The sequence below is a fragment of the Lolium perenne genome, chromosome 3 (genome assembly GCF_019359855.2).
Source record: "Lolium perenne isolate Kyuss_39 chromosome 3, Kyuss_2.0, whole genome shotgun sequence".
NCBI lineage: Eukaryota > Viridiplantae > Streptophyta > Magnoliopsida > Poales > Poaceae > Lolium > Lolium perenne.
Genome location: NC_067246.2, coordinates 254004782 through 254024066, shown reverse-complemented (window position 1 = coordinate 254024066; position 19285 = coordinate 254004782). Strand labels below are relative to the sequence as shown.

General features: G+C 41.8%; 1 protein-coding gene across 1 annotated transcript; it reads left to right on the top strand.

Moving 5' to 3' along the window:
* Positions 1-1256: 1256 nt before the first annotated feature.
* On the top strand, positions 1257-2027 carry LOC139837646 (uncharacterized). The gene is made up of 2 exons (XM_071826984.1): positions 1257-1793; positions 1898-2027. Exons 1-2 carry the CDS (start codon positions 1328-1330, stop codon positions 1909-1911), a joined length of 480 nt encoding a protein of 159 aa, XP_071683085.1. The 5' UTR covers positions 1257-1327; the 3' UTR covers positions 1912-2027.
* The last annotated feature ends 17258 nt before the right edge of the window (positions 2028-19285 follow it).

Below are 19285 nucleotides of genomic sequence, written 5' to 3'. Positions count from 1 at the left end.
TTCAATTTACTCTTCTATTGAAAACATTAGTATCAACGTTGTGGTTCATGTTCGTAGGTAGATTAGATCTCTCTCGAAAACCCTAAACCACGTAAAATATGCAAACCAAATTAGAGACGTCTAACTTGTTTTTGCAGGGTTTGGTGATGTGATATGGCCATAATGTGATGATGAATATGTATGAGATGATCATTATTGTATTGTGGCAACCGGCAGGAGCCTTATGGTTGTCTTTAAATTTCATGTTGAGTAGTATTTCAAAGTAGTTGTAATAGTTGCTACATGGAGGACAATCATGAAGACGGCGCCATTGACCTTGACGCTACGCCGACGATGATGGAGATCATGCCCGAAGATGATGGAGATCATGTCCGTGCTTTGGAGATGAAGATCAAAGGCGCAAGAACAAAAGGGCCATATCATATCACATATGAACTGCATGTGATGTTAATCCTTTTTATGCATCTTATTTTGCTTAGATCGCGACGGTAGCATTATAAGATGATCCCTCACTAAAATCTCAAGATAATAAAGTGTTCAACCTTAGTAGCACCGTTACCAAGTCTTGTCGTTCGAAGCACCTCGTGATGATCGGGTGTGATAGATTCAATAAGTACATATGACGGGTGCAAGACAGTTTTGCACATGCGGATACTTAGGTGGCCTTGACGAGACTAGCATGTACAGACATGGTCTCGGAACACGTGATACCGAAAGGTAGAGCATGAATCATATGGTTGATATGATGAACACTATGAGTGTTCGCCATTGAAATCACACCTTTTCTCGTGATGATCGGGTTTAGGTGCGGTGGATTTGGTTCGTGTGATCACTAAGACAATGCGAGGGATATTGTTTTGAGTGGGAGTTCACCTAGGGTTTTAATTATGTTGAATTAAAATTTGAACTCAATTTGTCATAAACTTAGTCTAAACTATTGCAAATATATGTTGTAGAGATGGCGTCCCCAATCAATTTTAATCAGTTCCTAGAGAAAGAGAAACTTAAGAGCAACGGTAGCAACTTCACCGACTGGTTCCGTCATGTGAGGATCTTCCTCTCTGGCGGAAATCTGCAATTTGTGCTTGATGCACCGCTAGGTGACCCTCCTGCAGAAGATGAATCCGATGAAGTAAAAGCTGTTTACGCGACTCGGAAAACTCGGTACTCTCAAGTTCAGTGTGCCATCCTGTGCAGTCTGGAATCCGATCTTCAAAAATGTTTTGAGCACCATGATCCTCATGAGTTGATGAATGAGCTGAAAGCTATATTCGAGACTCATGCGGCTGTGGAATGCTATGAAGCATCGAAACATTTCTTCAGCTGTATGATGGAAGAAGGCAGCTCCGTTAGTGAGCACATGCTCGCCATGACCGGGCATGCGAAGAAACTCAGTGACTTGGGAATAGTGATTCCTAACAGACTGGGGATTAATCGTGTCCTTCAATCACTGCCACCAAGTTACAAGAACTTTGTGATGAACTACAATATGCAGAACATGAACAAGGAGTTACCTGAACTCTTTGGCATGCTAAAAGCTGCTGAGATTGAGATCAAGAAAGAGCACCAAGTGTTGATGGTCAACAAGACCACCAGTTTCAAGAAACAGGGCAAGTCTAAAGGAAAATTCAAGAAGGGTGGCAAGAAAGCTGCCACGCCTCCTATGAAACCTAAGAACGGCCCTAAGCCTGATGCTGAGTGCTATTACTGCAAGGAGAAAGGACACTGGAAGCGTAATTGCTCCAAGTATCTGGCTGATCTGAAGAGCGGCCTTGTCAAGAAGAAGAAAGAAGGTATATTTGATATACATGTTATAGATGTTCATTTCACTGGTTCTCGTTCTAGTACCTGGGTATTTGATACTGGTTCGGTTGCTCATATTTGTAACTCGAAACAGGAACTAAAGAATAAACGACAACTGCTGAAAGATGAAGTGACGATGCGCGTTGGAAACGGATCCAAGGTCAATGTGATCGCAGTCGGCACACTTCCTCTACATCTACCTTCGGGATTAGTTTTAAGCCTAAATAATTGCTCTTATGTACCTGCGTTGAGCATGAACATTATATCTGGATCTTGTTTAATGCAAGACGGTTATTCATTCAAGTCTGAGAATAATGGTTGTTCTATTTTTATGAATAATATCTTTTATGGTCGAGCACCACAAAAGAATGGCTTATTTCTGTTAGATCTCGATAGTAGTGATACGCATATACATAACATTGATGCTAAGCGAATTAAACTTAATGATAATTCTACTTATATGTGGCACTGCTGCCTTGGTCATATTGGAGTGAAACGCATGAAGAAACTCCATATTGATGGATTACTTGAATCACTTGACTTTGAGTCACTTGATAGATGCGAAGCATGTCTAATGGGAAAAATGACAAAGACTCCATTTTCTGGTATGATGGAGCGAGCTACTGACTTATTGGAAATCATACATACCGATGTATGTGGACCAATGAGCGTAGCATCGTGCGGTGGTTATCGTTATGTTCTAACCTTCACAGATGATCTGAGTAGATATGGGTATATCTATTTCATGAAACATAAATCCGAAACTTTCGAGAAGTTTAAGGAATTTCAAAGTGAAGTAGAAAATCAACGTAACAAGAAGATCAAATTTCTACGATCTGATCGTGGAGGTGAATATCTGAGTTATGAGTTTGGCATGCATTTAAAGAAATGCGGAATACTTTCACAATTGACACCGCCGGGAACACCTCAACAAAACGGTGTGTCCGAACGTCGTAATCGAACTCTCTTAGATATGGTTCGTAGTATGATGTCTCTTACTGATTTGCCGTTATCATTTTGGAGTTATGCATTAGAGACAGCCGCATTCACTTTAAATAGAGCACCATCAAAATCCGTAGAAACGACACCGTATGAATTATGGTTTAATAAGAAACCTAAGTCATCGTTCTGAAAGTTTGGGGTTGCGAAGCCTATGTAAAGAAGTTACAACCGGACAAGCTAGAACCCAAAGCGGAGAAATGCGTCTTCATAGGATACCCTAAGGAAACTATAGGGTACACTTTCTATCACAGATCCGAAGGCAAAATCTTTGTTGCTAAGAACGGAACCTTTCTTGAGAAAGAATTTCTCACTAAAGAAGTGACTGGAAGAAAAGTAGAACTTCGATGAGATTGATGAATCTATACTCGTTGATCGAGTAGCGCGATGCGGAAGTTGTACCTGTACCGCCTACACCGGCAACAGAGGAAGCTAATGATAATGATCATGAAACTTCGAACGAGGAAACTACTGAACCTCGCAGATCGACAAGGGAACGTGCCACTCCTGATTGGTATGATCCTTGTCTAAATGTCATGATTGTAGATAACAATGATGAGGACCCTGCGACGTATGAAGAAGCGATGATGAGCCAAGATTCCAACAAATGGCAAGAAGCCATGAAATCCAAATGGGATCCATGTATGATAACAAAGTATGGACTTTGGTAGACTTACCTGATAGCCGAAAGGCTGTCGAGAATAAATGGATCTTCAAGAGAAAAACAGATGCTGATGGTAATATTATCGTCTATAAAGCTCGACTTGTCGCAAAGGGTTTCCGACAAATTCAAGGAGTTGACTACGATGAGACTTTCTCACCTGTAGCGAAGCTAAAATCTGTAAGGATTTTGTTAGCAATAGCTGCATTTTTCGATTATGAGATTTGGCGAGATGGATGTCAAAACGGCGTTCCTTAATGGAGACATTGAGGAAGAGTTGTATATGGTACAACCCAAAGGTTTTGTCGATCCTAAAAATGCTGACAAAGTATGCAAACTTCAGCGTTCAATCTATGGACTGAAGCAAGCATCGAGAAGTTGGAACCGACGCTTTGATAAAGTGATCAAAGACTTCGGGTTTATACAGTGTCATGGAGAGGCCCGTATTTACAAGAAAGTGAGTGGGAGCTCTGTAGCATTCCTGATATTATATGTAGATGACATATTATTGATCGGGAATGATATAGAACTATTAAGCAGTGTTAAGGGTTATTTGAATAATAGTTTTTCAATGAAAGACCTTGGTGAAGCATCATATATATTAGGCATCAAGATTTATAGAGATAGATCAAGACGCCTAATAGGGCTATCACAGAGTACATATCTGGACAAGATTCTAAAGAAGTTTAGAATGGACGAAAGTAAGAAAGGGTTCTTACCTATGTTACCAGGCAAGGTATTGAGTAAAACTCAAGGACCGGCTACGGCAGAAGAAAGAGAAAGGATGAGTAACATCCCCTATGCCTCGGCAAAGAGGATCTATCATGTATGCCATGCTATGTACTAGACCGGATATAGCACATGCTGTTAGTTTGACTAGCGAGATATCAAAGTGATCCAGGAATGGAACACTGGACAGCGGTCAAGAATATCCTGAAGTACTTGAAAAGAACTAAGGATATGTTTCTTTGTTATGGAGGTGACCAAGAGCTCGTTGTAAACAGTTACACCGATGCAAGTTGGAACACTGATCCTGATGACTCTAAGTCACAATCTGCAGGTACGTGTTTATATTGAATGGTGCTGCAGTAAGTCGGGCAAGCTCGAAGCGATTGCACGGTGGCGAAGTCTTCAACAGAATCGGAGTACATAGCGGCTTCAGAGGCTTCATCAGAAGCGGTATGGATGAAGAGGTTCATTGTAGAGCTCGGTGTGGTTCCTAGTGCATTGGACCCATTAATCATTTACTGTGATAACATGGGTGCCATCGCCAATGCACAAGAGCCAAGGTCACACAAGAGGCTGAAGCATATCAAGCTGCGTTACCACTCGATTCGCGAGTACATCGAAGATGGAGAAGTAAAGATTTGCAAAGTACACACTGATCCGAATGTAGCAGATCCGTTGACTAAAGCTCTCCCTAGGGCAAAGCATGACCAACACCGAGAATGCCATGGGTGTTAGGTATATTACAATGTAATCTAGATTATTGACTCTAGTGCAAGTGGGAGACTGAAGGAGATATGCCCTAGAGGCAATAATAAAGTGGTTATTATTTATATCTTTATGTTTATGATAAATGTTTATATATCATGCTAGAATTGTATTAACCGAAACATTAGTACATGTGTGATATGTAGACAAACAAGAAGTCCCTAGTATGCCTCTTAAACTAGCTTGTTGATTAATGGATGATTAGTTTCATAATCATGAACATTGGATGTTATTAATAACAAGGTTATGTCATTGTGTGAATGATATAATGGACACACCCAATTAAGCGTAGCATAAGATCTCGTCATTAAGTTATTTGCTATAAGCTTTTGATACATAGTTACCTAGTCCTTATGACCATGAGATCATGTAAATCACTTATACCGGAAAGGTACTTTGATTACACCAAACACCACTGCGTAAATGGGTGGCTATAAAGGTGGGATTAAGTATCCGGAAAGTATGAGTTGAGGCATATGGATCAACAGTGGGATTTGTCCATCCCGATGACGGATAGATATACTCTGGGCCCTCTCGGTGGAATGTCGTCTAATGTCTTGCAAGCATATGAAAGAGTTCATAAGAGACCACATACCACGGTACGAGTAAAGAGTACTTGTCAGGAGACGAGGTTGAACAAGGTATAGAGTGATACCGAAGATCAAACCTCGGACAAGTAAAATATCGCGAGACAAAGGGAATTGGTAATGTATGTGAATGGTTCATTCGATCACTAAAGTCATCGTTGAATATGTGGGAGCCATTATGGATCTCCAGATCCCGCTATTGGTTATTGGTCGGAGTGAGTACTCAACCATGTCCGCATAGTTCACGAACCGTAGGGTGACACACTTAAAGTTGGATGTTGAAATGGTAGTACTTGAATATGGAATGGAATTCGAATATTTGTTCGGAGTCCCGGATGAGATCCCGGACATCACGAGGAGTTCCGGAATGGTCCGGAGAATAAGATTCATATATAGGATGTCATTTTATGTGAAATAAAATGTCGCGGAAGGTTCTATGGAAGGTTCTAGAAGGTTCTAGAAAAGTCCGGAAGAAACCACCAAGGAAGGTGGAGTCCACATGGGACTCCACCACCATGGCCGGCCAGCCCTAGATGGGGTGGAGTCCCAAGTGGACTCCACCATAGGGGGCCGGCCACCCCCCACATGGGAGGTGGGAATCCCACCTTTGGGTGGGAGTCCTAGTTGGGCTAGGTTTTCCCCCTCCTATGGAAGGTTTTGGTTTCGGGTCTTATTCGAAGACTTGGACACCAACACTTGGGATCCACCTATATAATGAGGGGCCAAGGGAGGGGGCCGGCCACCCTAAGACCATAAGCTGGCCGCCCCCCTTGAGTGGCCGGCCACCCCCTCCCAAACCCTAGCTTTGCTCCTCCACTCCATATTGCCCGCGTAGCTTAGCGAAGCTCCGCCGGACTTCTACACCGCCACCGACACCACGCCGTCGTGCTGTCGGATTCAAGAGGAGCTACTACTTCCGCTGCCCGCTGGAACGGGGAGGTGGACGTCGTCTTCATCAACAACCGAACGTGTGACCGAGTACGGAGGTGCTGCCCGTTCGTGGCGCCGGAACCGATCGTGATCAAGATCTTCTACGCGCTTTTGCAAGCGGCAAGTGATCGTCTACCGCAGCAACAAGAGCCTCCTCTTGTAGGCTTTGGAATCTCTTCAAGGGTGAGACTCGATACCCTCTCGTTGCTACCGTCTTCTAGATTGCATCTTGGCTTGGATTGCGTGTTCGCGGTAGGAAAATTTTTGTTTTCTATGCAACGTTATCCTACATTTAGATCTTGTGAGCTGCCTATCATGATCAAGATCATCTATTTGTAATGCTACATGTTGTGTTTTTTGGGATCCGATGAATATGGAATACTATGTCAAGTTGATTATTGATCTATCATATATGTGTTGTTTATGATATTGCATGCTCTCCGTTGCTAGTAGAGGCTCTGGCCAAGTTGATGCTTGTGACTCCAAGAGGGGGTATTTATGCTAGATAGTGGGTTCATGTCTCCATTGAATCTGGGGGAGTGACAGCAGCCCCTAAGGTTGTGGATGTGCTGTTGCCACTAGGGATAAAACATCAATGCTTTGTCTAAGGATATTTGTATTGTTTACATTGCGCACAGTACTTAATGCAATTGTCTGTTGCTTGCAACTTAATACTGGAAGGGGTGCGGATGCTAACCCGAAGGTGGACTTTTTAGGCATAGATGCATGCTGGATGGCGGTCTATGTTCTTTGTCGTAATGCCCTAAGTAAATCTCATAGTAGTCATCATGATATGTATGTGCATTGTTATGCCCTCTCTATTTGTCAATTGCCCAACTGTAATTTGTTTACCCAACATGTTATTTATCTTATTGGAGAGACACCACTAGTGAACTGTGGACCCCGGTCCATTCTTTTACATCTGAAATACAACCTACTGCAATCATTGTTCTCTTTTGTTTTCTGCAAGCAAACATCATTTTCCACACCATACGTTTAATCCTTTGTTTTCAGCAAGCCGGTGAGATTGACAACCTCACTGTTAAGTTGGGGCAAAGTAGTTTGATTGTGTTGTGCAGGTTCCACGTTGGCACCGGAATCCCTGGTGTTGCGCCGCACTACATTCCTTCACCAACAACCTTCACGTGATCTTCATCTCCTACTAGTTCGATAACCTTGGTTTCTTACTGAGGGAAAACTCGCTGTTGTACTCATCATACCTTCCTCTTGGGTTTCCCAACGGACGTGTGCTTTACCGTCACAAGCAGACTCCCACCTTTCCTTGGGGGGGGGGTGTGGCCGGCCACCATGGTGGAGTCCACCTGGGACTCCTCCCCCTTAGGGTTGGCCGACCATGCTAGGTGGAGTACACCTGGGACTCCACCTTCCATGGTGATTTCTTCCGGACTTTTCTAGAACCTTCTAGAACCATCCATAAATGCACCGGATCATTTTCAAACTTGGAAAATGACTTCCTATACATGAATATTATTCTCCGGACCATTCCGGAACTCCTCGTGATGTCCTGGATCCCATCCGAGACTCCGAACAAAACTTCGAACTCCATTCCAAATTCCATATCTACTTAAACGACATCAAACCTTAAGTGTGTCACCCTACGGTTCGCGAACTATGCAGACATGGTTGAGACTTCTCTCTGACCAATAACCAATAGCGGGATCTGGACATCCATAATAGCTCTCACATATTCAACGATGACTTAGTGATCGAATGAACCATTTACATATGATATCGATTCCCTTTGTCACGCGATATTTTACTTATCCGAGGTTTGATCATCGGTATCTCTATACCTCGTTCAACCTCGTCTCCGACAAGTACTCTTTACTCGTATCGTGGTATGTGGTCTCTTATGAACCATTCATATGCTTGCAAGCTAATTAGACGACATTCCACCGAGAGGGCCCAGAGTATATCTATCCGTCATCGGGATGGACAATATCCCACTCTTGATCCATATGCCTCAACTCATACTTTCCGAATACTTAATGCCACCTTTATAACCACCCATTTACGCAGTGGCATTTGATGTAATCAAAGTACCCTTTTGGCATAAGTGATTTACATGATCTCATGGTCGAAGGACTAGGTAACTATGTATCGAAAGCTTATAGCAAATGAACTTAATGATGTGATCTTATGCTACGCTTAATTGGGTGTGTCCATTACATCATTCATCAATGACATAACCTTGTTATTAATAACATCCAATGTTCATGATCACGAAACCATGATCATCTATTAATCAACAAGCTAGTTATTCAAGAGGCTTACTAGGGACTCCTTGTTGTTTACATAACACACATGTATCAATGTTTCGGTTAATACAATTATAGCATGGTATGCAAACATTATCATAAACACAAAGATATATTATAATAACCATTTTATTATTGCCTCTTGGGCATATCTCCAACAAAACCCTAAACCCTAAACCCTAACCCTAACCCTAAACCTAACCCTAACCCTAAACCCTAGCTAACCCTAAACCCTAAACCCTAATTAAACCCTATATATAGGCCAATGACACTTAATTGCGCATCGATCAAGTTGCAGACCAGGGGTGCCTCGCGGTCCTCTAATTAAATTAAATGTGCCATGCATTAACCCTAAACCACATATATATAACTAACCCTAGCTAATCAAACCCTACTTAGTTAAAACACATAACCCCAAACTATACTAACTATAAACCGATGTAATAAAATCATGCTCTATATATAGCAGCTAGCTAGCAAACTGTAGATTAACACCAATTAATATATATGGCCTATATTGATCATGTTGAATAACATCTCCCTCAGATTCATTAATTAATTATATAATTATCGATGATAAATTAATTAACTTGAATTTTGAAAAGTTCTCTTGAGTGAAAACACATTTGATTAAGTTGCCTCATAATATATATATATATATAATTAGTGTGCATGCATGGCCTACCATGCATTCGTGAATATATTTTAACATATTCTTGGGGATATATATATATTTCAATCTCTCTCTCGATCTATATATCGTTGGTGGCCAAAAAAACACACTTATATAGCATGCACTTTATGCGCAAAGGTGCGGGTGCCTCTAATAATGTGTGTGCGCACTCGATCGATGATCCCTAAACCTTAAACCCTAAAACCCTAATCCCTAATTAAACCCTAAACACTAAACCCTAAACCCTAGACCCTAAACCCTAACCCTAACCCTAAACCCTAGCTAACCCTAAACCCTAATTAAATCCTATATAGGCCAACGACACTTAATTGCGCATCAAGCAGGCGACCAACTAATTAGCGCTGATACATTAATTAATTTGAATTTTGACAAGTTCTCGAATGAAAAACACGTACATTTGATTAAGTTGCCTCATAATATATATATATATATATATATATATATATATATATATAGGTCTGCTATTCTCGAACCGGTTCGAGAATAACTATTCTCGAACCCTTTCTGAACTTCCGGGTGTTTTCCTAGTGAACTTCTCGACGGAATACCAGAATTGAATGTTCGTGCGGACAGTATTTTCATGATGATTTTCAAACCGCTTATCGGATTGATGCGTATAATATACCGTTGGATTCGCACGGAAATTTCGCAACTTTTTTGTGTTCATTGTTTTCCCAAATTCTATATTGATTAAAACTAATTTGAAATATACAAAACAACGTTTTTGCAGATTTCTCTATTTTTGTACAGTTTTGGGGTTCCAGTTTTCAAACCGTTTATCGGAATGATGCGTATGATATGCCGTTGGAAAGGTGGTGACTAGGCGCACCTTTTTCATGAAGAACACTTTTCTAAATTCTTTATAGTTTAAGAGCAGATTTGAAAATACGTGATTACGTTTTTCGAACTTCTCGGTTTTTCGAACTGTTTTTGGGGCTTATTTCCGAACCACTTATCGGAATGTTCCAAATGATATTGCGTTGAAAAGATATTGATTAGGCGAATCTTTTTCATGTTGAATGTTTTTCCAAATTCTAAATGGTTTTAGTTTAATTTCAGAAATACATAAAAGTGAAGATAACGCCGACACAAGAATATTTCGAAATTGGCTCATCTAGATTGATTAGGTGTGGCATTGCGATATGTTGGAGTATTAGTAGAGTTATATTAGTGCTAATTGTATGTTGAGTTAGTCGATTTGCGTAATCGGTGGTTGTACGGACGATTTCTATGCGTATGATTTCCGTCCAGGAAAACAGAGTGCATGAGGTACTCGAATATAGAAGTGAACTTCCTTATATCTGTTAGTGAACTTCCGATCGCGGTATAAAAGTTGCAGGCATGTAATAAAATTATAGCGAACTTCTGTGGATGTGAACTTCTTGTCCTCTGAATCTGAACTTCCCGACAGACTTCAATATTGTACAGGGCGAACTTTCGAAACTTTAGTCTAGTTTGAAGTGAACTTCAGAAAATATAGCGAACTTCCGTCGCATCTGCACTTCTCTGGATACAGATCTGAACTTTTATTTTTCAATGAATCAAAGGTCGATGCCAACAAAAGGAGAACTTCTCGTACATACTAAACGAACTTCCCAACAAAGACTGTCTTTTTGGACTGAAAAAGTGAACTCGCATTTTACATAAAATGAACTGCATCAGTTTATACATTTTATACAATTGTCCACTTCCACTCACCCTCAAAGTCGCCAAACCACAAGCAGGACAAGAGAAACAAAATAACAGTAGCACAAATCATGTTCACAATGCTAATCCAATGTCTCAACCAAAATAACAAATTGAGCTCTCTAAACTACATAGCTATTGGTCTCTGGACTTCACAAATCTGCCCCCTGAACTTCACAGCTCCAGCACACCGAGGTCAACACGTGCTTCCACAAGGTACAGCTACGCTGTAAAGGGTGAATTACTAAGTGCTGATGGCATGGGCAAATCGCACTTGGTCGAGCTTGCAGCAGCGGCGAGCTCACAGGAAAACGATCACTTTTCTTATTCCGAACTATCACCATCACACATGAAACTGCAATAGGAAAAGAACTACATCAGGTTGATTACCACATCTTGGTAAATAACTAAGCATTAACATCAAACGAGAAGGGGTAAAATCCAAACATGAACATCGATAGTAGCTTACAGCAGCTAATGCATCAATGGAAACTGCACGACCGCTAATACATCAGCAGCATCCAACAGCATATCATGACCAATGATGAACTGTACCACAACATATTAGCTACTGTAGTGTTTAACTGAACGTCTTTCCCCTCACGCAGTGAACTTACCCTAAAAAGAGATGTGAACTTCATAGCCAGTCAGTTGCAAAAACATCTCAGCCTGACGAGGAACTTGGTGTGCACTGATGTTCACCAACGCCGATGCGGAGGTAGGTGCGCCGACGGATGTTCGCCAACGCCCATGTGAACTGCACTGCTCCACAATTAAATCCGAACTTCTAGTTTTCTACGTTTGTACCATCGACTCTTACCCATAGATATAGCTAACCGCATAAGAGTGAACTTTCCAAAAACAAATTAGCGAACTTCTCCATAGCAAACAACAAATAAAGCACACATGAATTGATTTTATGTGTACACATGGAAAAGCTATTTTTTTCTAGATGAACCGATAGTAGTGAGCATGTACAAAATGAAACATAAACTTTCTTTGTAAACAAAAGGAACTTCTACTTTTTATAGCCAGACACGCATCAGCACATACTTGTACCGTGTTTTGCCCATGCTTGATTCATTTTTTCCATAAAAAACAAAGAACTAAAAATACGCAAGTTCATAACCATACACGTACAAGCTCAGGTCAACTAATAAAAAATATAAAGTGAACTTCACAACTAGGTGTATACACACTGAACTTTCCTAGATAGAAGATGCGAGCTTCTGGGGACAAACAAAGTGCATTCTCTAATAATTTAGAAAAAAATTACCTCTTTTCAGATTGACTTCTTGGTTTGATGCAATGTGGACTGCCGATCATCATTGACACCGTGGACTGCTATGAAACAAGAGTGCACATGCAGGGATTAGGAAAATATCAATGTGATAAGAAGTGAATTTATATGCAGGCTGTTCCCGCTGAAGACAACCTAAATATAAGAAAAGTAGCACACTTATATTATTTTATATAAAAAGAACTGCCTATTTTCTCCTATGTGCACTTCCAGGCATATACTTTTTATTTAGTTCTCTGTAAAATAGCACGCAAGCAGCATAAATTTTACAGAAAAGTGGATCCAAATATAAGAAAAGTAGACACCTTGAAGAAATTAATCACACGATCGGATGGGACATGCAGCAGTATAAATTCAACGGAAAAGGTATCCAAATATAAAAACAAGCGGACAGGGATATTTCTAGTTTGAATGACCGTAAAGTTGTTTCTAGTTTGAAATGATTCTCCAATCAAATGGGCTTCTCAGGGATATTTCCTCCCTCTATTTTCTCATACAATTAACTACCAGATTTTGGATAAGTGCACTGCCTGCAATAACTTTTAGAGTTGAATCCTACATAATATAGAATAAATAAACATTACACAACCACACAGTTAAAATGCCATTGAATCTAATACTCAGTTTTTGAAAAAAATGCAGTAGGAAGAATAAATGCATGCTCTGCAACATGTGTACAGTCTGAACTTCCTGGCAAGAATTTTTCCAATTCCATGAGTAATTACACTCCCACATAATTCACAAGAAAATGAATTTCTTTTTTATGGACAAAGTAGAATACGCATTTTTGTACAAACCGAACTTCCTAAGATCTGAACTTCAGATGGCACCGAATACAACAACAAAGAAGGTTTGACATGGAATCAAAGTAGAGGCACAAGGCTCCAGTGCCTGAGGCCATTACCTGCGTTGAAGGGCGAGGCGGCGCTGTGTGGGAGCACACACCATGTAGAAGTACCGCAAGTGACATGAACTGAGGGTAATTTAGTTAGTACCACACACCATATAGAAGTACAATAAAAATTAGCAACAGATGCGAACTTCCAGATTTGAAAATAGTGAACTTTGTGACAACAAAATGCGAACTTTTTCCCTCGTGGGTGAATTAGAACCTTTTTTGCTGGAAGAAATGAATATCTGCACTATAACAATTGAACTTCTAAAAAATAAAGTGAGCTCTCCCACCAATAAAACTGAACTTCGACAAAAAATTGACTTTCACAAGGAACTAAATAAACAAGTGCATATCTAAACCAAATGGATGAACTAAATAACAAGTAGCAAGAGATGTAAACTTCATGAATTAGGGGAAGTGAACTACAAGGATTAGAAGAAATGAACTTCAGCAATACTGCATTCGTCCTGGCAATGCTCCTGAGAGAATATCGCCGGCATCCTGTAGCTGCTCGAGTATTACGCAAAGCAAACTAACTTCCTGCCAACAGAGAATGAACTTTAGGACAGGAAAAGACGAATCCCCTGAATTTTTTTTATTGTAGAAGTAACATGTCAGGCATACATCAACATATAAATGAATCCCCTGAATAGGGAAGTGAACAATAATTTTGTGAGTTGCAGTTTGTCTGAGTATGTTATCTCTGTAACTTTTACATATAAAAAACTGTGAACTTTCAAGTGCATATGAATTGAACCTGCGACAAAAGAAAACAATTGCCCAAATTTATGAGTAAACATATGTCCAATGTTATCTCTGTTTCATTGGCCAAGATCAGTTGATCGGTCTACATTTTTGCTAGTTGAAACAGATTGATAGCACTGAACCGTCGTGGTTTGCAGAGAGTACTTGCTTGTTATTGCTTCCATGACGTGAGTGAAGTACTAGCGAAGTCCGGAGCAGATGAAAATGAAATGAACTTCAGCGCGTTAAAAATGAAATGAAATGCACATTTTAACATCACAAGTATAAAAATACACACAATCAGTAAAAGTGTTTTCCAGGTGACCATGTAGCAGGAATATTCTATCTAGCAGGAATATATAAAATGAAAATAGCAGTAGATGTGAACTTCACAAATTAAGAGAAGTGAGCTTCACAGATTTGGAGAAGTGAGCTTCACGGATTATTAGAAGTGAACTTATTAAAGACCATATTCTATCTTTAATCATGGACTTATTGATCTTCCCCGTAAAAATGAGTTCTCTGGACATTAACTCTCTGAACTGCGCACTCTTTCTAAACTGCAGATTCTGCAGCGCTAGCAAGCTACTCACGTTGTGGTTCAATTGTATCCATGTAGTAGTTTAGAATTAGTTTTCCATAGCATCAATCAGTGTAGAGGCTGCTCAACTTCCTGCACGAAAGAAGTGGGGGGAGATGAACTTACCTAGATTGAGGTGGTGCCAACAGAAATATGCAAACTTACTGTGTGAACTAATAAAACTTCTCTGACCAAAATAAATGGATTTCCTTCATAGGTTGAAGTGAACTCCACAACAAATAAGATCAAACATCGGAGAGTGTTTAATTTAATCTCTCTTAGGCATAACAACAAATATGTAGAGGGAATATGCTATAGGTGAGAATTCATTAGCGACAGTGAACGAACCGGCAAACACAAGAATTGCAGCGGCGAGTTATCAAATATATACAAACCGGTGAACTCCCGCGAAGGCGATGGTGGCGCGGTCCTGCAGGTCATGTAGGGGAAGCGTGAACAATGGAGAAGAAGTGAACTCCCATGAAAATAAAAGGTGAATTTTCCATACACATGGAATGAACTTCTCTTTGCCTAATCAGCGTCACACATCAACAATGCATACTGCATCTTCCATCTACTATTTTTTTCATAAGAAACATGAATTGGTGGGAAAAGAAAGTAAATGTCTACTAGGTACCATGATGAAGCGGAGGAGTGGCACAGGATCCTTCTCACGATAGTGAGATGAAAGGGCAGTAGGAGCGCAGTGCGTGGTGAATGCCATGGACGCTTGCGTGTAGCGGAGATCAGGAGCTCCGTCCGGTCACACGACGATACTGGGAAAATTGAGTGAGCTCCTGGACACAAGGGTGAACTGTTAAAAAACACAAAACTGAACTATCGATTTACACAAAATAAACTGAGATAAACAAGCAGCAACGCATTAGGATTAGATGCACATGAGAAAAATGAGACAATACACTTACACTTCCCAACAGCAAAGAGTATGCTTCTCAGAAACAAAAACCAAACTTCCAAAAATATAGATAATTTCTACAGGGCAGTGCATAACAATCATGTTTTAGTGCAATCATCCATTCAAAAATAGATGCAGATTCATGGCTTCTCCTCTTGCTAAAGAGGTTCATTTTAAAGCATAAAGCCAGAAATTCAGGTCTCATTGCACAGGATACTTCAGCCCCTATATATCTTGTTCCAATGATGTGAAAAAATTACTTGAACCCTCATTCATCAAAAGGGGAGTCAAAAAATGATAGTCAGTATCATAAACATAACAAACTAGTTTTGACGTACAAAAGAAAAGTCTACACCAAACTGGAATATTGAATGAGACCACGGACATTACATGGGAGATTTGCCATATACGCTGATGGTTGTTGAAATTCGGAACTACTAGTTCAAGAAATTAAGAACTTGCAACCATTGTATTTCTTAACTTCGTAATAGATGACTCTTAGGCATTACAACAAATAGTTATAGGACATGCACACATGGATTTTTTTTTTTGATAAGAATGCGATGCAGCCATAATCAAATTTGCATCAATAAACAACATCGGAGCTGAAATATTTTTGCAAAGAGTTATAAAGAAATATGGTGCAGCTATTTTGCAGTAGGGAGATGATTAGCAGCTGCAGCAATGCATACGAGATTATCAGGAGGAGAAAGGGAAGCGGATGCGCACGGCTGCTACGAGGAGATGCTAGGCAGGGGCGACAGAGTGCACGGCAGCCGTGGACACCGGAAACCAGGAACTGATGGTCGCAGAAGATCTTCCGCGTCTTTGGCCAGAGGTGAAAACGGACTGGGCATAGTCAACTGCCACAGAGGCGCGCCGTGAACTTCTGTTGCGGTGTGATGGAGAGGCTGGGGGCGGAGCAGTGAAGAACCAATGCGTTCTGAACTTGGAGGGCCACGCATCGCGAACTTCCAGCCTCCGCGGTTGGGAAGGAGGTCGAGGCACCATAGCTGCTGCCGATGGGGAGGAAGATCGGGGCGCCTCTGCTGTCGCCCAACCTTTCCAATCGATGGAAGGTCCCCGCCCAATCCCATCTTTAATCCCTGCCGGCTAGCCCCAAGTGCCGGCGGGAAGCCGCCTGCAACATCGCGCGGGTCCTGCGACCTCCTCGATTGGTCGGGAGCTGTAGGCGCGGCACCTCAGCCTCGCGAGTCTCGCCAGTTGGGGATGAGCTAGGGCGGTTAAGAGCCTGGGTTGTCCGGGGCCGGCGAGGAAGAAGGCGGGATAGGATTTTTGGGAGCCGCACCTGCGAGTACATGGCCGCCGCCGATGCAGATGAAGCCGGAGCAGGAGTTCGGGACCTGTGCCGGGGAGTTCACGGCCACCGCACGGGAAGAAGCCATGGCGGGAATCTGGGAGCCGCGCCATGGAGTTTGCCGATGGGAAGAAGGCGGGGCAGGAGTTTGGGAGCCGCGCCGGGGAGTAGCTGCCTCCGGCGGGAAGAAGCCGAAGCGGGAGTTCGGCCGGGTTGCCGTCGATTGGGACGAAGGTGAAGTAGGTGCGTGGAGTAGTGACCTGAAGAGGAGTTCGGATAAGGTAAGGAGGTGGGTCGCTAGTTTTTTCGGCTGGTTGGTTCCGCCGGATCTGTCGGATTTTAGAGTTGGGTTAGGGGGTTCGAGAATAGCTATTCTAGAACCCTTTTAAGGGGGGTTCGAGAATAGTTGGGCTCTATATATATATATATATATATAATGACGCGGATTTGCTACCCGCATGGCTAGCTATGCACCCCTCATGGCCATCCGATATAGTGGGCAGAAAAATGAAGGGATGAAGATTCCCATGGCTGGCAAAGGAATAAACTTAACGGCTGCTAACTCCCCGTTTGGAGACGTTGGACTACTCAAGCGATGCTAGCTGTAATTGCAGTATGGACGGTAATACATAGGAGAGTTCATAAAAACAGTTCGTTCAAAGGCAAAAACATTGTGCTACACTTTTTACTGCACATTTAGTTTGCAACATGAATAGTAATACAGTCGGAACTACGTTCCAAAGTACAGATCCAACTGGCGTTTGTTCCAAACTATAGATCCAACAGGAAGTCATGCCTATGGACCATGCAAATTGTAACAGAAATAACCGTTTAACTGGATGTTTCAGTGGGGTGGTTGATATTTTTTCGCGTCATGGCTGGCTGTACATGCAATTTTGATGGTTGGGTGCAGGCGTTGGTTCTGGTGTCGTTTCCATTGGTTAGTCTGATAGCTGGGTGTACATGCTATTTCGATGGTTGGGTGAAGTGGTCGTGAATGGAAAAATGGTTTATTGCTTATCGATAATTAGCTTCGGAAGTAAAACTGTGCTGCCTAACTCTATTGTGTGGTTGTCGGATAGAAATACTTCGGAAGAAAAGAGTATGGCTAGCGACCTCCATACAAAAACATCATGCAAAAAAGAGACTGCTCAGTGCGTATGGCAAAAAGATAAGAGAAAATTCTAACGGGTGGTGGTTGTTGGGCAGGCATGCTCTTTTTTTTTGAACATGGGCATGCTCTTGTTGTAATGACATTTTTAGGCTTAGTGGATATGCAAGTTTCAATCATCCAGTAACTGAAGATATGCCAATTCCAGTGCTTCACTGCGATGAACAGATGAATTGCTGGACCAGGATGGAGTTAATATTCAGAGCCAAGCAGAGATTGGAATGAGATACCTGGGTAGCACTAGCACAAATGCACAATAATAACAACAAAATTCAACAGCCGATGCAGATATTATGGCCAGACTATCTAAGTATTCTCGATTGACTGAACATTACTTTTTTGGCATCAGATGTTCACTTCAGCCTAAGTTAAGGTCTAATGCATGAACTGCCTAAAATAGTGACATACACATTAACCAACAATATTACAACACGGTATGTTAAGTTTCACATGGAAACACTACTCTCTGCATTGCCTTCATAGAGACTGTGAACATAGGACTGCAGGTTTTTTACAGGTTACGGCAAAAACAGAGCGCTCCACCTTTGATTCCTACTGAAGAGGTGGCACAACTTGCCGCGCTCCAGCTTCTCGAGCAGCTTCTTGGCGCCAGCGACGTCTATCTCAGAGAGCTTCTTCAGGTACCCAATGGCGCGGTGCGCGATCATCAGCTTCTTGCAGCATTTGCTAGCCGACAACGACAAGAGGCAGGAAATGGCGTACTCCTTGGCCGTATTCCCGGGGCTCAGGTCAAGCAAATGTACCAGGTTCGGCACGCTCTTCTCATCCTTCTTCACATCCCTCGTGTTCGCCGGGCAGCTCATCAGGGTCGCTGCCGCCTGCGCCACCACTTCTCGCACCCATTCAACTTGGCCTCCAACAGCTGAACCAGCAGAGGCATGCAGCCATGGTCGCCCACCAGGCGCTTCATCTCCGGGAGCTGGAGATCCTACAGATTGCCAGAATATCAATGCCCAGGTCTCTTTTATTAGAAAGATAAGCATTAGTACTTCGCCGTCAGAACAAAAAAACAGAAACCAGATAGATAACATGAACTGCCCCCAAATTGCGTTGCTCTAGCACCCCACGAACTGATCTGGAAAACCCAAATTTGTAGCACAAATCCACACTGTACAAAAGCATGAAGCAAATGTAGTCTGACAAATCAGGACATCAATTCCTTGCTAAATAAATTGGTTACTACTCACTGACATCAACAAACAGAAAC